At 43.9% G+C, this 21,128-nt stretch overlaps 1 protein-coding gene across 4 annotated transcripts in view; it reads left to right on the plus strand.

The window, feature by feature from the left end:
• Nucleotides 1-21,128, plus strand: part of LOC139535790 (seizure protein 6-like) — a 244,895-nt gene that overhangs the window by 182,447 nt on the left and 41,320 nt on the right. For all 4 annotated transcript variants that reach the window (XR_011667195.1, XR_011667197.1, XM_071335592.1 and 1 more), the window contains exons 4-5: nucleotides 1,001-1,196; nucleotides 15,521-15,706. Coding sequence is in view for 2 of the 4 variants with exons in the window: in XM_071335592.1 (XP_071191693.1) it covers nucleotides 1,001-1,196; nucleotides 15,521-15,706 (382 nt within the window). In the remaining 2 variants the exon portion in view is untranslated. The remainder of the gene's footprint in view (nucleotides 1-1,000; nucleotides 1,197-15,520; nucleotides 15,707-21,128) is intronic.

Below are 21,128 nucleotides of genomic sequence, written 5' to 3' on the forward strand. Positions count from 1 at the left end.
GACTGGTAGAAATCTTTCCTTTGGTCTGATGAGTCCAAATGTGAGATTTTTGGTTCCAACCGCCGTGTGTGAGACACAGAGTAGGCGAACGGATGATCTCCGCATGTGTGGTTCCCACCGTGAAGCATGGAGGAGGTGTGATGGTGTGGGGGTGCTTTGCTGGTAACACTGTCTGTAATTTATTTAGAATTCAAGACACACTTAACCAGCGTGGCTACCACAGCATTCTGCAGCGATATGCCATCCCATCTGGTTTGTGCTTAGTCGGACTATCATTTGTTTTCAACAGGACAATGACCCAAACACACCTCCAGGCTGTGTAAGGACTATTTGACCAAGGAGAGTGATGGAGTGCTGCATCAGATGATCTGGCCTCCACAATCACCTGACCTCAACCCAATTGAGGTGGTTGAGGTGAGTTGGACAGCAGAGTGAAGGAAAAGCAGCCAACAAGTGCTCAGCATGATATGTGGGGACTCCTTCAAGACTGTTGGAAAAGCATGGTTGAGAAAAGCTGGTTGAGAGAATGCCAAGAGTGTGCAAATCTTTCATTATGGCAAAGGGTGGCTACTTTGAAGAATATAAAATATATTTTGATTTGTTTGAGACTTTTTTTGGTTACTACATGATTCCATATGTGTAATTTCATAGTTTTGATGTCTTCACTATTATTCTACAATGTAGAAAACCCTTGAATGAGTAGGTGTGTCCAAACTTTTGACCGGTACTGTAGGTTAGGGTTAGGGACAGTATTTCTGATGATATATTGTATTAAACCTCAACTACATCTCAAGCTGGACATGAACCTGTCATGCAGCATCCCATTCTGCTGTGTGGTAATGAGCATTAACTCGTTTGTCTCGTGGACTGTCGACAGCTGTAGCTTCTGAAGCAACGAAACAGACACTTTTCCCAACATCATCGGCCGTTTGGAAACATCACTAATTGTGACCAAATGCAACATCTGACTGACTGGTGGTGTGTTTGTGTGTGTTTGCAGGTGCTGAACGTGAGCCTGTCAGAGGGGGAGGTGGTGACGGTAGAAGACATGGGGGGACGAGAGCTGTCCATCCTGGCCAATGAGACCGTCCTGATGAGGGGTCTGGTGGTGCGCAGCTGGAGCAATCAAATCTCCATCCTTTACCGCAGTGACCAGCAGCCTCGCTCTGGCTCCCTGTTGCTGCTGCGTTATCAAGGTAAGGTCACAACACAGAACCACATGACCACACACACTATGACTCAACGCTCTCACACAGGTCTCCTCCCTATCAATACCTCCATTTTTATTCACACCTGCTATACACCCAATGCACAATAAAATTGTATCTAAAATAATGTGGTAATGTAGTGGGCAGTAATATTTGATATGTGAATATACAGTATATTATATATATATCACATTTGATTTGTAATGAGATTAAGAAATTAGTCTATTAAAATGTTTATCTGACACCATAAATATAATTAAAATATACAAATATTAGGCAATGAATTGACGTTGGCAAGCAAGAATTGGTCTGAGAATTATCTATATCAAAGGCAGATGTTTAATTAACATTGTACAATGAATGGATTCACATACAAGGCATAAAGCTTAAGTTACGAGCATTAACAAGCATTGCAAGGCATACTTTCAAGCATATACAGTAGATCCTAAGGTTAACTTACAATACAAAGCATGAACAAACAGATGCTTACTAAGCCAGAGGCCTAGAAGCCTAAGAAATTAGAATTGATCATACAACCTTCCTACATGGACTGAATACAGGATAAGAGAGAGAACAAAGGCATTTCACTCCATTTATAACATCTGACATCAACCCAAGACCAACCACCTTGGACCAATCAAACGATACCAATTTTACAGTGTAACTTGACCACCCAAGGCCCAATCTCAACAGGGTGTCACAGCATTTAAAGGCTTGTGTGGGGGGATGAGACCAATGTAAATAATTGTATTTTATTTAACCTTAATTTAACTAGGCAAGTCAGTTAAGAACAAATTCTTATTTACAATGACGGCCTACCAAAAGGCAAAAGGCCTCCTGCCGGGACGGGGGCTGGGATTAAAGAAAAAAAAATATATAATAACAATATATATATATATTTATAAATATAGGACAAAACACACATCACGACAAGAGACAACACAACACTACATAAAGAGAGACCTAAGATAACAACATAGCAAGGCTGCAACACATGACAACACAGCATGGTAGCAACACAACATGGTAGCAGCGCAAAACATGGTACAAACATTATTGGGCACAGACAACAGCACAAAGGGCAAGAAGGTAGAGACAACAATACATCATGAAAAGCAGCCACAACTGTCAGTAAGAGTGTCCATGATTATGTCTTTGAATTAAGAGATTGGGATGAAACTGTCCAGTTTGAATGTTTGTTGCAGCTCGTTCCAGTCGCTAGCTGCAGCGAACTGAAAAGAGGAGCGACCCAGAGATGTGTGTGCTTTGGGGACCAACAGAATGTAACTGGCAGAACGGGTGTTGTACGTGGAGGATGAGGGCTGCAGTAGATATTTAAATAAGACAGAATTCCTGAGAGGACAATAAAAATCCTTTGCATAATGGAGTAATTCAGAGTTCACCCTGTACAAATACCACAGAGATCCATATAGAGAGCATCAGAGTTATCCTCCGTGAACAAGTTTCAGATAGATACAAAACATGGATACTATAGTATTATTCAATCATATTCAATATTCATTGCTCTGGATACTGTAACAGGGAGATACATTTTGGCCCCTCGGAGGGGGAAGGACTGACTAGTCCTTTGGCATTGTCCTTTGTTCCTGGACAATTTGCCATGCAACTCCAGGTGACAGAGAGGACATATATTAGGGCCGAGCCTACAGTAATGTGTAGTAAAGTTTGAGGTACAGAGCGTTTGGTTAAGTCGCCTAGCTCTTTATGCTGATAGCTCTCATCACTAGCAAACACAGCTTGCTCATGTTAGCCTGAAAAAAGACAAGGGCTGTCATTTCAGGGGTATAATTACATGGCATAAGTATTGTGCTAATAGACATTTACAGAGCTGTCAGATAGCAGAGGGCTGTCGGGACCATTGTTCCTCATCACACCGTAGCCTTTAATGTGACATCACTAGGAGAAGGGGGAAAAAACAACACAACATTAAGCCAAAATATTTTGTCTCTGTAAGCTAATAAACTATGACAGGCTTGTAGAATAATAATGCGTTTTAACATGCCTCTGATGTGCCTGGTGAATATAATGTCACCCCTTGCCCCTCAAACTCCCTCTCTGTCTCTCTCACTATCTCTCTTAAAAAAGTCTAAGCTGTTGGGGGGGGGGTGTACTAAGCTAACATATGGAATTGTTTTAAGATGTTCATACCATGGGTCATTTAGCTATTTGATATAGGATTTTAGGACCCCTTTAGGTATAATTGTTTGAGGGGATAAAATATTGAATTTGGCCTTTACTCCTATAGCCCATAGAAACGCATTGAATAACACATTCATAAATGGCAACAACAACAAGAAACAGCCAAAAAATGGATCATAAGGAATAAACATTTGAAGTGTTTGTCCTATATCAAAGATATATAAGAAAGCTCAGGAAATATTATATATATTTTTTTTATTTTTTTATTTAACCACTTGGTTTGTATGGGTTACCTTCAGACGAGTCCTGGGACACTTGTGGGGGTTGTAGAGCAAAACGGAGAACATTGTGTCCGTGATAGTCCTCCCTTTCCATAGAGTGGTTTGTAGGCCAAACCATTCGGATGTTACAGACGTTTTTATGAGAATATTGGTCTGACAAACATTGCTGTAGCTCCACCTTCCACAGCAAAGGTGGAAGGCCAACGTAGGCATACTGTATGTGGTGAATTGATATTTCTAGCTTAAACTGGCGGATTTTGATGATGATTTTTGTATTATGTTACTTAGATTGACGCACGGGTGCATCAATAGGCTCTTGAGGATTTCTTTATACAGTAAACAGCAATGATCTGTTATAGTACATATCCTTTACAATAGTAATGAAACCCTTAAAACAAACTGCCAACCCAATTCACACCTCAAAGACTTTAGTTATAAGGGCACAAGGCGAGAACCAAATGCAGACACAGGAGGCAGATGGTAGAGCTCAGATATGTATTATAACAAAGGGAGTAGGCAAAGGCAGGTCGGGGACAGGCGAGAGTTCATAAACCAGGTCAGAGTCCAAACAGTACCAGACGATAGACAGTCTCGAGGTCAGGCCAGGCAGGGGTCAGAAACCAGATCCGAGTCCAAAAACAGTACAAGGGGTTAGGCAAGCTGGTAGTCAGAACAGGCAGAGTGGTCAGGCAGGCGGGTACAGAGTCAGAACAGGCAAGGGTCGAAACCAGGAGGACTAGAAACAAACAGAGACTGGGGAAAAATAGGAGCAATGAAAAACACTGGTTGACTTGGAAAACAAGACAAACAGGCACAGAGAGACAGGAAACACAGGGATATATACACCGGGGATAATAAGTGACACCTGGAAGGGGTGGAGACAATCACAAGGACAGGTGAACCAGATCAGGGTGTGACATTAGCACTGTAAACAGACACGACTCCTGACAGAAAATCTGCCATTTTCAAATCAAGACAGGAGTATCATTCATACTGTATATCATACTGTATATGACATAACAGCTAACTAGATGTTATTTGCCTGAGCCCAAGGACCAGTTTTTCCAATCAAATCCAGACAGTTCAATTACCGCAGTGGTCACCAACCTTTTCTGAGTCAAGAGCACTTTCTGAGTTTTAAAGCAAGCCAAAAATTACTGCTCAAATGTTTTTTTAAACATGACTTCAAAAGCCTATGCAACATGAACCTATTAAAACCAGTTCTGTACCAATGAGGTTTGTCCAGTAGGCTATAGACCCAAGACATTATCACTGCATATTGGCTATGCTTGAATTTCACAGCCAATATTGTTCTTCTCAGACCATTTTTTATTACATTTCCCGGTGTCACGTTCCTGACCTTATTTCCTTTGTCTAGTCTTTGTTTAGTTGGTCAGGACGTGAGCTGGGTGGGTGTAGTCTATGTTATGTGTCTCATTGGTTTAGGTGTGTCTGATTTGCCTGATATGGTTCTCAATCAGAGACAGGTGTTTTACGTTGTCTCTGATTGGGAACCATATTTAGGTAGGCTGTGTTCACTGTTTGTTTGTGGGTGATTGTTCCTGTTCGTGCGTTCATGTTTTTATGTTCTCAAGTTCAGGACTGTAGCGTCGTTGGTTTCTTTCTGTTTATTGTTTTTGTTCCTGTTTAAAAGTATTCAAATAAATATGGATACATACCACGCTGCGTTTTGGTCCGATCCTTGCTCCTCCTCAGACGAGGAGGATTACGACGTTCGTTACACCCGGGTTGGGGAGTAACGGATTACATGTAATATATAAGGGATAAAAAAGAAATGGTAACTGTAATCCATTACGTTACCAGCTAAAATAATGTAATCCGATTACAGATACTGTTGAAAAACTACATGATTACTTCGAGGATTACTTTTAAATTCAGAAAGGATGTTTGAGGAAAAAAATCTTTGACACTTCACTGTTTCTCAATGACATTCAAGTTTAACAGTGCTGAATAAAAACGTAACACTTTAACACATTAGCTCAGCTGTATTCATTGAGTCTCTCTCTAGTCATGGTTTTAAAAGTTTTGAATCTCACAGTATCAACTTTGCTTTGCACTCAGGGCTTCTTTTTAAAACCTATGGCTTGAGGAAACTGTGCAGACACGATGATCTGAGCATTCTGATTGGCCAACGGCAGGTCTATAGGTGCACTTGATTTGCTCTCTTGGCCTGCCGGATATTCAGAGTTCTACCTTCAGACACATGAAATGGTTGGAAATGGGAACACTTTGCCTTCCGACTCTAGGGCTGCTGAATCAAGTGTGCATACCACTAACAGGGAAGAAAGGCTTTATTTTTGTTGTATTTTACAGAAATGTTTGGTGATCGACTACGAATGCCTTGGAGGTCAACCAGTTCATCGCTATCGACCGGTTGGTGACCACTGAACTACCATTTAGGAAATAGTTCATCAGTGTTTCTAAGTGGTCCTGTGTGTCTTTGTTTGGCCGATATGAGTGCTGGCACTGCAGGGTAATAACCCACACATTACACTGTGTTAGAGCAGGGAGAGGGGGGTAGACAGGGACCACAGTAGGGGAGTGATGAGAGCTTTTACCAGGCCTCTAATGGATCAGTTATAGCCCACCTGTGAAATGTGTCCTGTACATCACCACTCACAATGAGCCATGCTCTTTGTGTATCCCAAACAACAATGGAAAGGGAAATGCCGTAATGTTGCTGCTTACCATGTGTGATTTGACCCCCCGTCCCCGTAAGGTGGACATATATTGTTGGATATATAAATAGGTTGTAAAGTACAGCCTTTAATGCGCTGAATTCCCATTGTACCATTGATTATAAAGAACCCTGTGCGAAGAAAGCCCTCTTTAGAATAGTAACCAATAATCAAGCAGTGGGTGATGTGGAACTCTATTCTTTACAACTCTCCCACACAGATTCAGACTTCACTGTTAGTGCCTATACAGACCATGTGATCTCCAGTGGACTGGCAGCACAGAATGCTGCTTATTGAGGAAGAGGGTGAACTTTAAAGATTCAAGCCTCTCAATAATTCACAAAGAATTAGGAGAATAGCAGCCGTGGCCGGGAGACTCGAGGCAAACAGACCACGAGAGAGGTGAATGGAGATCCAAAAGTAAAGGATTGGAGAAACAGAACATTTTCTTTGGGTCAGAGACGAGTGAGACCACCTCATAAGCAATTAGAGTACAATACATGCTACTGAGATCCATCATGTAACAAAAAAAACATCACCTACTGGATATTAGAGAAATATCACAGGTCTGTACTAACAACAGCATTGTATTAACACCTACTCACTGAATAGTAAACAGTACATCACATTTGAATAATAAACCTTGCTCTAAGTACAAGTCATCTTCTTTCCTATTATCCTGCTGAGGGTGAAACAGACTGATTTTGTAAAGCACCACCCAACAATAAACAAAATCCTTGCTCAGTGAATGACTTTGCGCTCACCCATAACGTTAGTTAATCCCCCTGCATGAGGGCAGACAATGCAGGGTGTCCTGTTGATCAGCTCTCTCTGGCTTCAGCAGCACATCATCATTTCCCCTCATACTCAGACAACTGTGAGCCCAACAATCTGGGCTTTATCCTCATGCACTGAGTAAAGAACTCCCTCACTAAATCCTCAAAGCAGGGCTTTTCAGACTCAAGTCATTGGGGTGCATCTGTTGGGGTGCAGGCAACCACATGTTTAAATCATTCAGTGATGTAGGTGTTATGTCAAATTTTGATGCCAGGGTATTAAATTCTCTCTAATTGATGACACACTTTCACACTGCGCTCATGTCATTTTTTATTCTTGGCAAAGCAACAATGGGAGCCTATAAAGTCATCATAACATATGGGATTTCATTAGTTCTACAGAGCTAAAGTTGTGGAACAGCATCTCTGAATTTGAATGATAAATGCTTTTCACACTATTTGAAATTTCTATTTGAAATCATCACTCTCAAGAAAAAAGGTACTTTTCAGAAAATATTTTGCTGTCTACATTAAACAAATTCCAATATGTACCTGCAGAGCTTCTCTCTCTGTCACGCTTGATATCATCATCCTTATATTAATGGTCTCATTTTATGCACATCCACAAATTCTGTCCATGAAGGACATTTGGAGCAATTAGAATGCTACTCTTTAATCTATTTATAACCATTACTCCACAAGCATGACAGCAAATTTCAAAGGCTATCAGGATTTAGATTTGTGTTAATCTTCATGGTGTGCGCAATCACCTTGTCCATTGTAATGGGGTGTTAAAAATGTGATGGGACAAGCGTTGAGAAGGAGACAGATCTGTAGCGAGATAGATCTCATCTCTAGGTAATTAATATCTGCAGAAGGCCCTGGCTGTGGCTGAGATGACACTGATGAATGCTGCAGTAGTAATAGTAGCAACACAGTTACCACTGGGGAGTGATGATGTGTCTGTGTCACAGCCTGCATCTAGTCTTCTTCAACTCTCCTAAGGGTTGAGAATGTTGTGTGTGTGTGTGCAATACATACAGGAAAGAGGGGACACTCAGGCTGAAATATTGGTGAAAGCAAACTTAAACTAAGCCCTCTTGCAATTCCTTTATGACTTCCCTGATCCCTCATACTGAGGTCGACATTTAATGACTGTCTAGACAGGTCGAAACTTGGTTCTTGGATTGGATTGAGAAAAAGTCTATACATCTTTGAAATAGAATTAGAATACTTCTGCATACGGTCAGGTGTTCGGTACTGTAATAAACTCTAACCTATTACATCTAGAAACAGTCAATTTATTAATCAGAACCTGATATCATATCATCATTCTGAACATTCGTAACCTCCTTGCATCTGCAAAAACCCGAGCCTTACTTATGATTCAGTATAACACCAATTGGTTTAATAATTTATTTACTAGCTAATTAAATGGTAACACAGAATAAACATACTCACCTAATACTTTAAAAACAGGTCCCTAGTGGAATGACAATAACATGTCTGCTTGTTACAAAAGAGATGGAGAGGGGGCAGAGAGGGACAGAGACATTTAATCTTGGCACATGTAGAAACTACTCTCACTTACAGTAATCATATACACAAATTCACTCAACTGTATCCTACCACCTTTCAGCATGGGGGATGAGAACTGTATCGTTGACTGTCTGATGAGGACAACAGCAGCTTATTCATAGAGGTTTCTGCCATGTGTCTCTCAGTGTGTCTCATCTGCTGTAATGGAGACATCTGTTGGTGTGACACCAGAGGGGAGGGAGAGGAGGGCAGAAACATTTCCTCCTCTAACTCCTTAATCAGCCATTTGATTTCCCACTACTACACGGTTCCCTGGGGGCTGCAGCTGGGAAGGGAGGACTCCCAGTGTGACTTACACTGGCCAAACATTGATGCCCCAAAATGGAAAATGGTAGCTAGACGCCAGCCATCACCGGTGCAAGGCTGCTGCTCTGGTCAGAGTTGGTCATTACTACAGGGGGGCAAGTATAATTTTATTACCAATCTAATATTCCCACCCTGCCAATATACTCTGCATGTAATTATCCTCAATGTGTTCTGATGGGCAGAGCACTAAACAAATTCTCTCTGCATTTCATAACAGATACTCAGGCCAAAGAGGAGAGATGCATTTTTCATCTGGTCATGTAAAATTGAGACTCCATAGACTTGGTTAGGAGAGGGTTGGAGAGGGCTGCAGAGCAGAGGGATACCCCAGCCAAAACAAGTTATCACCTCCACCAAGTCAGTATGCGTGGAATATTTCACATTGCAAAGAAAAGCCATCCACTCAAATGTCAACTGAGAGCATTAAGGCCCTCACATATACACATACTGCCTACACACTTTACAAATGTGTGTTAAACCACAGTCTCATAGGTAACACTCTGTGATCGATTCCGATACAGTTTGATTCCATGCCCAGTGGATATTGTGGTTCAGCATCATCAGCATCAGAGTGGAAACAGCCCTTGAAGGCTAAGTGAAAGGTCTGGTGAATTACTCTGATTTTAAGTACATGTGAGTCTTGCTCTGTACGAGTTTTCCGATGAAACATTACCCTTAAACAAAGATCAATAGTGTTGTCCCTGGGAAGAGAGGTTCAATCTGAGAGAGCCCCACCACAGTTCTGCTGTGATGTATTGATATTTATGTGGTTGGGTTAAACATTTAATTCCAACGGTCAACTGCTCAATAAATGCTATTAAGGAGAAGTAACTTTAGACTGCAGCCGGCACGGTCCCATCAATGAGGGTTAGTCTACTCTAGACTGATGAGTAGAGTGAGTCTCTCCAGAGCACCAAATTACATTACAACTGATGCCATAGCCTGCCATGCTGCCCTGCTGCCCTCCACCCTGTCATTACTGCTGATTTAGTTGCCATGAATCAGTTATGAGTTGTAACCCTCATCATCAATATCATTGATTTACTGTCATACAATTCTTAATACATGATAAATTGCAAATTGAGCCTACCATAATAGGTTAGAGGTTAAGTCAATACTAAGTTTATTAGCAATACATTATTTTACTCAGTGACATGTCAGTCCAAAGGCATGTGATTAGTATGGCCTGCCCTAATGCCAAAGTGGTGGTCAAACCTAGCCACCACTGCCACTAGTGATAATCCTTTTTCCGCTTTGGCTCTGTGCGTTAATACCTATTGATCCTTGACTGATAAAGTGGCAATGGTCATTGATGAGATAGGATGTCATTCAAACTCCCATTACAGCTGTCACTGATGGCAGAGATCAGGACCACATTTCCAGTTGTTTCCCTCCTCTTTCCCCCCTATCTTCTCTCTTATGGGGCAGAATAACCAAGGACATTACCTCAGCATCTGTTGCCTGAGGCCCCACCATCAGCTAATCTGCCTCTGTGTTTACTGTGGTGCCATTACTTGTAATAGCAAAACAATCAGGCTTTATGGCCCTCTACGATGAAGTACAATGGAATGGAGGCTGCATGTAATTTAATTCTTAGGGGATTGTCTCTGCCTGCAGCATCCCAACTGTACAGGCTCAACAAATATGAAATGGTGGTATGATAATGGCAATAACTGGGCTCAGTGGAGCCAGTGATAAAGTAAGAATTCAATGGATGACCTAGGGCAGCTGGACTCTAACTCTGCATCTCATTGATTTACTCCAGAGAGAGAAGACTGGCTGGCTGGCTGGCTGCTTCACCATGGTGGAAATGTTAGTGTGGGAGAAATCAGTGTGCTATTTTTATTATAACCTATGATAGCACACTGAACCTTAAGGCATTTCTTAACGAGGTGGTTTGTAATTTAAGTTGTATGTGTTGAAATTTCATTGGTATTTGATTAATAATGGTTCAACAGCTGGAGGACAAAACTTGGTTTGTTGGGCCTTCAATATGGTGTTAATAAGTCTGAACCGCATTCCGAGAGACAAGCCTTTATAAAACCATTGTTTCTCTACGCTTACAGAGAGTCTTGTTAGGCTATGAGAGATATCTAGAGTATAAGCTCTTGAATGCAGTGTCGCAAGCAAATCATTTTCTCTTTATCAGTTCTGTGCTGTTCCTGTAGCATTAATGTAAACAATAAATGATCGTCTTGAGTGACACATGTTATTGTTTACTATTGCCCCCCTTGAGCAGTTGTTGATGTGCTGAGGCAGCCATGTAAGATAATGATTTAACATACTATTACACCCGGGAGAGTTATGTACAGAGTTGTGTACAGGTTTATGAGGGCATCCTGGGATAAATCATAGTTGCTGCACACTTTAACACCGACTTTAAACCACATGTGGTACATCAAATACACTAAACGACTTCCTGCAAAGTATGCCACACTGCACAATGGTGTCAAAAAGTACAATGATGTATAGTACACAACATGAAGAGAGCTAAAGTGAATCCTTAGTAAATAGACAGACACTAAAACCCCTGCCTCTGTCAGTCTTATTGAGTTTGATTGCTGGGGGAGAGCATCGTCTACTTTCAGCACTAATATCCAAATGTCTTCTGGCAGGCAGGGAGAGGGGTTGAAATTAAATTGCCTTCCAAAGTGTACTTTTCCTTAATGCCTCGTGTCGGGCGGCAGAGGGCTGTAAAACTGTTAGCTCTAATGTCGATTTTCATATGCAGCCATGAGAAGAAAGGGAAATAAAGAGCAGTGATTATACCATTTGAATGGGTTCTGGAATGCTTAAACGTTTTATGTTGCGACAGCGTAATGCTCCTGTGCTCAGTCTCTGCACACTCAACCCCCACAGTGGTTGTCTCAGGTTCAGCATTCTACACTGTGCCTTTTATTCCCATGTCTGGGGGAGCAGAAGGAGGAGGAGGTAGTGACTGGTCTACAGCAGGAGAGCAGGAGTGTGAGCTGAGCTGAGAGCTTTGTTTGAAATATTTCCACCTGCGTGTTGACACAACCTAACAGCTTATTTCCACTCCGACTGTTCCTCCAAATCATATTAATGAGTAAAGGATTGAGTCAGACATACTAAACAGTTGGGATCCTCCACAGGGTCCTTGTCTTTGCTCTCTGTTTTCGAAGCTGGCTGTCACACTTAGCCTACTAGTGCTTAAGGCTCTGTAGACACAGGCTATTTAACAGCTTTGTTATCCTCAAAATATTCACAAATGTTGTTATTTAGAAACAGCAATCAGATGAAACAATCAGATAAAACACATTCTTGGTATCATCACACCTACAGATGTAGGATCTTAATTTGAGCCAGTTTGCTACAGCAGGAAAATAATCATGCAGCAACAGGAAATATTAATTATTATGTGGATTATAATTCATGTACATTTTTGTAGGGGGTGATGCATTTTTCATATGGAAAAACTTCAGAAGCCTTTTTAAACCTCAAATACATTACAAGTTTTACATTTCATGCATTGCAGTAAAGTTGCCCTGCAACAGGGTGATCAAATTAAGATCCTACATCTGTACAGTAGATCTCTGTGAGTTAGGCAAGAGACAGGCATTGTTACTATATGTTTTTATTTATTTTTTATATATTTTTTCACCTTTATTTAACCAGGTAGGCCAGTTGAGAACAAGTTCTCATTTACAACTGCGACCTGGCCAAGATAAAGCAAAGCAGTGCGACAAAAAACAACAACACAGAGTTACACATGGGATAAACAAACGTTCAGTCAATAACACAATATAAAAATCTATGTACAGAGTGAGCAAATGAAGTAAGGAGTTAAGGCAATAAATAGGCCAATAGTGACGAAGTAATTACAATTTAGCAATTTACACTGGAGTGATATATGTGCAGACGAGGACGTGCAAGTAAAAATACTGGTGTGCAAAAGAGCAGAAAAACAAGAACAAATATGGGGATGAGGTAGGTAGTTGGTTGGATGGGCTATTTACAGATGGGCTGTGTACAGCTGCAGCGATCGGTAAGCTGCTCTGACAGCTGACGCTTAAAGTTAGTGAGGGAGATATAAGTCTCCAACTTCAGTGATTTATGCAATTCGTTCCAGTCATAGGCAGCAGAGAACTGCAAGGAAAGGCAGCCAAAGAAGGTGTTGGCTTTGGGGATGACCAGTGAGATATACCTGCTGGAGCGCGTGCTACGGGTGGGTGTTGCTATGGTGATCAGTGAGCTGAGATAAGGCGGGGCTTTACCTAGCAAAGACTTGTAGATGACATGGAGCCAGTAGGTTTGGCGACGAATGTGTAGCGAGGACCAGCCAACAAGAGCATACAGGTCGCAGTGGTGGGTAGTATATGGGGCTTTGATGACAAAACGGATGGCACTGTGATAGACTGCATCCAATTTGCTGAGTAGAGTGTTGGAAGCTATTTTGTAAATGACATCGCCGAAGTCGAGGATTGGTAGGATAGTCAGTTTTACGAGGGTATGTTTGGCAGCATGAGTGAAGGAGAATTTGTTGCGAAATAGGAAGCCGATTCTAGATTTAACTTTGGATTGGAGATGCTGAATGTGAGTCTGGAAGGAGAGTTTGCAGTCTAGCCAGACACCTAGGTATTTATAGTTGTCCACATATTCTAAGTCAGAACCGTCCAGAGTAGTGATGCTAGTCGGCCTGGCGTGGGCAGCGAACAGTTGAAGAGCATGCATTTCATTTGACTAGCATTTAAGAGCTGTTGGAGGCCACAGAAGGAGTGTTGTATGGCGTTGAAGCTCGTTTGGAGGTTTGTTAACACAGTGTACAAAGAAGGGCCAGATGTATACAGAATGGTGTCGTCTGCATAGAGGTGGATCAGAGAATCACCCGCAGCAAGAGCGACATCATTGATATATACAGAGAAAAGACTCGGCCTGAGAATTTAACCCTGTGGCACCCCCATAGAGACTGCCAGAGGTCCGGACAACAGGCCCTCCGATTTGACACACTGAACTCTATCTGAGAAGTAGTTGGTGAACCAGGCAAGGCAGTCATTTGAGAAACCAAGGCTATTGAGTCTGCCGATAAGAATACGGTGATTGACAGAGTCGAAAGCCTTGGCCAGGTCGATGAAGACGGCTGCACAGTACTGTCTTTTATCGATGGCGGTTATGATATCGTTTAGTACCTTGAGCGTGGCTGTGGTGCACCCATGACCAGCTCGGAAACCAGATTGAATAGCGGAGAAGGTATGTGGGATTCAAAATGGTGGCGATCTGTTTGTTCACTTGGCTTTCGAAGACTTTAGATAGGCAGGGCAGGATGGATATAGGTCTGTAACAGTTTGGGTCTAGAGTGTCTCTCCCTTTGAAGAGGAGGATGACCGCGGCCGTTTTCCAATCTTTAGGAATCTCAGATGATACGAAAGATAGGTTGAACAGACTAGTAATAGGGGTTGCAACAATGCTGGCGGATAATTTCAGGAAGAGAGGGTCCAGATTGTCTAGCCCAGCTGATTTGTAGGGACCCAGATTTTGCAGCTATTTCAGAACATCAGCCGTCTGGATTTGGGTGAAGTATTTTAATGCTTTATCTTACACCACCTCTGTCTGTCACCATTATTTTAATTTAGGTCCAGTGTTGTTAAAATTATATTTTTGCTTCCATGGTGTATTTTCAATAAATGCAAGGTTTTGGTGTTATCTGCACTGGACCTCAAGAACATAATTTCAGAGAGAGAGCATGCTGCGCCAGTGAGGCAGAGCAGAGCAGAGAGGGCCTGCGCTCCGACAGACAGAAAGGCCTGTTATATAACGCTCATTAAGGACATGGTTAGCTCAATCCATCATCCACGCCAACTAATGATTGCTACCATACATCCCATGTAGCACCATCCGTTTAAGGACAGGGACAGGGACGCAGAGGAAGTTGAAGCCCATTCATCTTGCTGCGCTGGACTCACAGCGCTTTGACAACTGGTACAGAGACAATTCTTCTCCACACTATCACATTAAAGTACCAGCTCTGAAATGGAACTGATCTACAACTCTACTTTTACCCTGTACACCAAACCTAAATCTCCGTGCCATAGCTGTGTGTGTGTGTAGACTTTGCAGCACACTGAAACTCATTAGCGATTGCAGACATGTCACAATCTATTTGCAGATGTACTTTTAAACTGCAATTAATTGGAGTGGAATATTTATAACCCAAGTAGAAAACTGATCAAAACAGCCCTGCTCGACCCAATTACAGTACATTCTTCATACACAACATGTACTCTGTGTGTGGGTGTGTGTGTGTGTGTCTACACTGTCCATTGATTTACTGTATGTATAATTCAAGTGAAATGGTAGCACTGAGATAACAACTTATTCCACTTCGAACAACCATGGTGAAAAAATTCACAAAGAGAAATAATATCAAACCGTTCATCACTGATTAAATCCCCTCCCTCCCTCCCTCCCTCCCTCCCTCCCTCCCTCCCTCCCTCCCTCCCTCCCTCCCTCCCTCCCTCCCTCCCTCCCTCTAGCCTTCTTGCTGAGCTGTGCCTTCCCTAAGGAGCCAGCCAACGGTGAGGTATCAGTGACTCACCTCCATGCTGGGGGAGAGGCCTACTTTCAGTGTCTGACCGGCTACCAGCTACAAGGCCCCACCATGCTCGCCTGTCGCAACGCCACTACACCTTACTGGAGTGGCAAGGAGCCAAAATGCCTGGGTAAGAGACAACAACACTGCTTCCTTCCTGCCAAACACACACACATACACACAGACACATATGCACAGACACACACACAGACTTCAGCTCATCAACTTCCAGGATCCATTCATCTGCTTACTGAGAACCAATGGGAAATTATAGTAACCCCTCAGAGAACACCACAGAGACTGACAACTGAGGAAAATAACATTTCAGCTGAATGATTAAAGTAATTAAACTCAGTTTAAATGGACTGGATGTTATTTGGCACCCACTGCCCAGAGGTTAATTGGGGTTTTTTGTGTGCTCTATTTGGTAGGCCTATCAGGTGTCTGGCTTACTGCTGTGTGACTTTAATTCTCTCTCTGTAACCCGCATCCCCTGCTATTCAGGCTGTTTAATATAAATCCAGGGTTAAGGGCAATAGTGCAGTTGTAAACAAACATGCCCTTGTTACTTCAGCGACTAACATGTCTAGCCTACTCTTCTTCACAAAGAGTGTTTCCCACAATAGTTGCATAGTATGGGGAAATAGTACATGTTCATATATGAATAGCAGGCCTGTGCCCTGTGGTACACATTTTTGTCATAAGTCATGTCATAAGAAAATAAAATGTTTTGGTCGCACTCGCACACCGATTCATTCCCTCCACACTACATATTACTCTGTTCCATTCATGGATTTGTTCATTAAATGTTACTACAAAAATGAATCATGGTAAGCAATTAAATCGATATGATTAAGCTAAAATCAAAGTAAATGCTTACCTTGTTTCCCTTGCATACTACCAAGGGGGTATTTTTTTCCAGGGGGCGCAAGGTGTGTCAAACATAGGTGTGTTCGAAAGTTCAATATTTTAATCAGAGCCATATATTTAGAGAGTTTGGCTAACTTTTAGATGTTTTTGTATTTGTCTAATTCTAGACATACAGTCACATAGCATTATTTAAATATTACCCATGTACTGTTAATGGGGTGCTAACATAAAGGAGTTAAGAACGTAAGCTCACTCCACAGCTAGGTTTAAACGTTGATATTTTTGGACAGCTCATATGGTTGGTACGTTGTCAAGGACGGTAGTCACGTGTGTCTGCAAGCAGAGGATCAGTAGTTCCAGTCCGGGATGGGGACAGGGACAGGGAAGATATACTGTTAGTTCCAGTTCGGGATGGGGACAGGGACAGTGAAGATATACTGTTAGTTCCAGTTCGGGATGGGGACAGGGACAGGGAAGTATTACTGTTAGTTCCAGTCCGGGATGGGGACAGGGACAGGGAAGATATACTGTTAGTTCCAGTCCGGGATGGAGACAGGGACAGGGAAGATATACTGTTAGTTCCAGTCCGGGATGGGGACAGGGACAGGGAAGATATACTGTTAGTTCCAGTCCGGGATGGGGACAGGGACAGTGAAGATATACTGTTAGTTCCAGTCCGGGATGGGGACAGGGACAGGGAAGATATACTGTTAGTTCCAGTCCGGGATGGAGACAGGGACAGGGAAGATATACTGTTAGTTCCAGTCCGGGATGGAGACAGGGACAGGGAAGATATACTGTTAGTTCCAGTCCGGGATGGGAACAGGGACAGTGAAGATATACTGTTAGTTCCAGTCCGGGATGGGGACAGGGACAGTGAAGATATACTGTTAGTTCCAGTCCGGGATGGGGACAGGGATAGTGAAGATATACTGTTAGTTCCAGTCCGGGATGGGGACAGGGACAGTGAAGATATACTGTTAGTTCCAGTCCGGGATGGAGACAGGGACAGGGAAGATATACTGTTAGTTCCAGTCCGGGATGGGGACAGGGACAGGGAAGATATACTGTTAGTTCCAGTCCGGGATGGAGACAGGGACAGGGAAGATATACTGTTAGTTCCAGTCCGGGATGGGGACAGGGACAGGGAAGATATACTGTTAGTTCCAGTCCGGGATGGGGACAGGGACAGTGAAGATATACTGTTAGTTCCAGTCCGGGATGGGGACAGGGACAGTGAAGATATACTGTTAGTTCCAGTCCGGGATGGGGACAGGGACAGTGAAGATATACTGTTAGTTCCAGTCCGGGATGGAGACAGGGACAGGGAAGATATACTGTTAGTTCCAGTCCGGGATGGGGACAGGGACAGGGAAGATATACTGTTAGTTCCAGTCCGGGATGGGGACAGGGACAGTGAAGATATACTGTTAGTTCCAGTCCGGGATGGGGACAGGGACAGTGAAGATATACTGTTAGTTCCAGTCCGGGATGGGGACAGGGACAGTGAAGATATACTGTTAGTTCCAGTCCGGGATGGGGACAGGGACAGGGAAGATATACTGTTAGTTCCAGTCCGGGATGGAGACAGGGACAGGGAAGATATACTGTTAGTTCCAGTCCGGGATGGGGACAGGGACAGTGAAGATATACTGTTAGTTCCAGTCCGGGATGGGGACAGGGACAGTGAAGATATACTGTTAGTTCCAGTCCGGGATGGGGACAGGGACAGTGAAGATATACTGTTAGTTCCAGTCCGGGATGGGGACAGGGACAGTGAAGATATACTGTTAGTTCCAGTCCGGGATGGGGACAGGGACAGTGAAGATATACTGTTAGTTCCAGTCCGGGATGGGGACAGGGACAGGGAAGATATACTGTTAGTTCCAGTCCGGGATGGGGACAGGGACAGTGAAGATATACTGTTAGTTCCAGTCCGGGATGGGGACAGGGACAGGGAAGATATACTGTTAGTTCCAGTCCGGGATGGGGACAGGGACAGTGAAGATATACTGTTAGTTCCAGTCCGGGATGGAGACAGGGACAGGGAAGATATACTGTTAGTTCCAGTCCGGGATGGGGACAGGGACAGGGAAGATATACTGTTAGTTCCAGTCCGGGATGGGGACAGGGACAGTGAAGATATACTGTTAGTTCCAGTCCGGGATGGGGACAGGGACAGTGAAGATATACTGTTAGTTCCAGTCCGGGATGGGGACAGGGACAGTGAAGATATACTGTTAGTTCCAGTCCGGGATGGGGACAGGGACAGTGAAGATATACTGTTAGTTCCAGTCCGGGATGGAGACAGGGACAGGGAAGATATACTGTTAGTTCCAGTCCGGGATGGGGACAGGGACAGTGAAGATATACTGTTAGTTCCAGTCCGGGATGGGGACAGGGACAGTGAAGATATACTGTTAGTTCCAGTCCGGGATGGGGACAGGGACAGTGAAGATATACTGTTAGTTCCAGTCCGGGATGGGGACAGGGACAGGGAAGATATACTGTTAGTTCCAGTCCGGGATGGGGACAGGGACAGTGAAGATATACTGTTAGTTCCAGTCCGGGATGGGGACAGGGACAGGGAAGATATACTGTTAGTTCCAGTCCGGGATGGGGACAGGGACAGTGAAGATATACTGTTAGTTCCAGTCCGGGATGGGGACAGGGACAGTGAAGATATACTGTTAGTTCCAGTCCGGGATGGGGACAGGGACAGTGAAGATATACTGTTAGTTCCAGTCTGGGATGGGGACAGGGACAGGGAAGATATACTGTTAGTTCCAGTCCGGGATGGGGACAGGGACAGGGAAGATATACTGTTAGTTCCAGTCCCGGATGGGGACAGGGACAGTGAAGATATACTGTTAGTTCCAGTCCGGGATGGGGACAGGGACAGTGAAGATATACTGTTAGTTCCAGTCCGGGATGGGGACAGGGACAGGGAAGATATACTGTTAGTTCCAGTCCGGGGATGGGGACAGGGACAGTGAAGATATACTGTTAGTTCCAGTCCGGGATGGGGACAGGGACAGTGAAGATATATACTGTTAGTTCCAGTCCGGGATGGGGACAGGGACAGGGAAGATATACTGTTAGTTCCAGTCTGGGATGGGGACAGGGACAGTGAAGATATACTGTTAGTTCCAGTCCGGGATGGGGACAGGGACAGGGAAGATATACTGTTAGTTCCAGTCCGGGATGGGGACAGGGACAGTGAAGATATACTGTTAGTTCCAGTCCGGGATGGGGACAGGAACAGGGAAGATATACTGTTAGTTCCAGTCCGGGATGGGGACAGGGACAGTGAAGATATACTGTTAGTTCCAGTCCGGGATGGGGACAGGGACAGGGAAGATATACTGTTAGTTCCAGTCCATGATGGGGACAGGGACAGTGAAGATATACTGTTAGTTCCAGTCCGGGATGGGGACAGGAACAGGGAAGATATACTGTTAGTTCCAGTCCGGGATGGGGACAGGGACAGTGAAGATATACTGTTAGTTCCAGTCCGGGATGGGGACAGGGACATTGAAGATATACTGTTAGTTCCAGTCCGGGATGGGGACAGGGACAGTGAAGATATACTGTTAGTTCCAGTCCGGGATGGGGACAGGGACAGTGAAGATATACTGTTAGTTCCAGTCCGGGATGGGGACAGGGACAGGGAAGATATACTGTTAGTTCCAGTCCGGGATGGGGACAGGGACAGTGAAGATATACTGTTAGTTCCAGTCCGGGATGGGGACAGGGACAGTGAAGATATACTGTTAGTTCCAGTCCGGGATGGGGACAGGGACAGGGAAGATATACTGTTAGTTCCAGTCCGGGATGGGGACAGGGACAGTGAAGATATACTGTTAGTTCCAGTCCGGGATGGGGACAGGGACAGGGAAGATATACTGTTAGTTCCAGTCCGGGATGGGGACAGGGACAGTGAAGATATACTGTTAGTTCCAGTCCGGGATGGGGACAGGAACAGGGAAGATATACTGTTAGTTCCAGTCCGGGATGGGGACAGGGACAGTGAAGATATACTGTTAGTTCCAGTCCGGGATGGGGACAGGGACAGTGAAGATATACTGTTAGTTCCAGTCCGGGATGGGGACAGGGACAGGGAAGATATACTGTTAGTTCCAGTCCGGGATGGGGACAGGGACAGTGAAGATATACTGTTAGTTCCAGTCTGGGATGGGGACAGGGACAGGGAAGATATACTGTTAGTTCCAGTCCGGGATGGGGACAGGGACAGTGAAGATATACTGTTAGTTCCAGTCCGGGATGGGGACAGGAACAGGGAAGATATACTGTTAGTTCCAGTCCGGGATGGGGACAGGGACAGTGAAGATATACTGTTAGTTCCAGTCCGGGATGGGGACAGGGACAGGGAAGATATACTGTTAGTTCCAGTCCGGGATGGGGACAGGGACAGTGAAGATATACTGTTAGTTCCAGTCCGGGATGGGGACAGAGACAGTGAAGATATACTGTTAGTTCCAGTCCGGGATGGAGACAGGGACAGGGAAGATATACTGTTAGTTCCAGTCCGGGATGGGGACAGGGACAGTGAAGATATACTGTTAGTTCCAGTCCGGGATGGAGACAGGGACAGGGAAGATATACTGTTAGTTCCAGTCCGGGATGGAAATAGGGACAGTGAAGATATACTGTTAGTTCCA

Source organism: Salvelinus alpinus, chromosome 1 (genome assembly GCF_045679555.1).
Source record: "Salvelinus alpinus chromosome 1, SLU_Salpinus.1, whole genome shotgun sequence".
Taxonomy (NCBI): domain Eukaryota; kingdom Metazoa; phylum Chordata; class Actinopteri; order Salmoniformes; family Salmonidae; genus Salvelinus; species Salvelinus alpinus.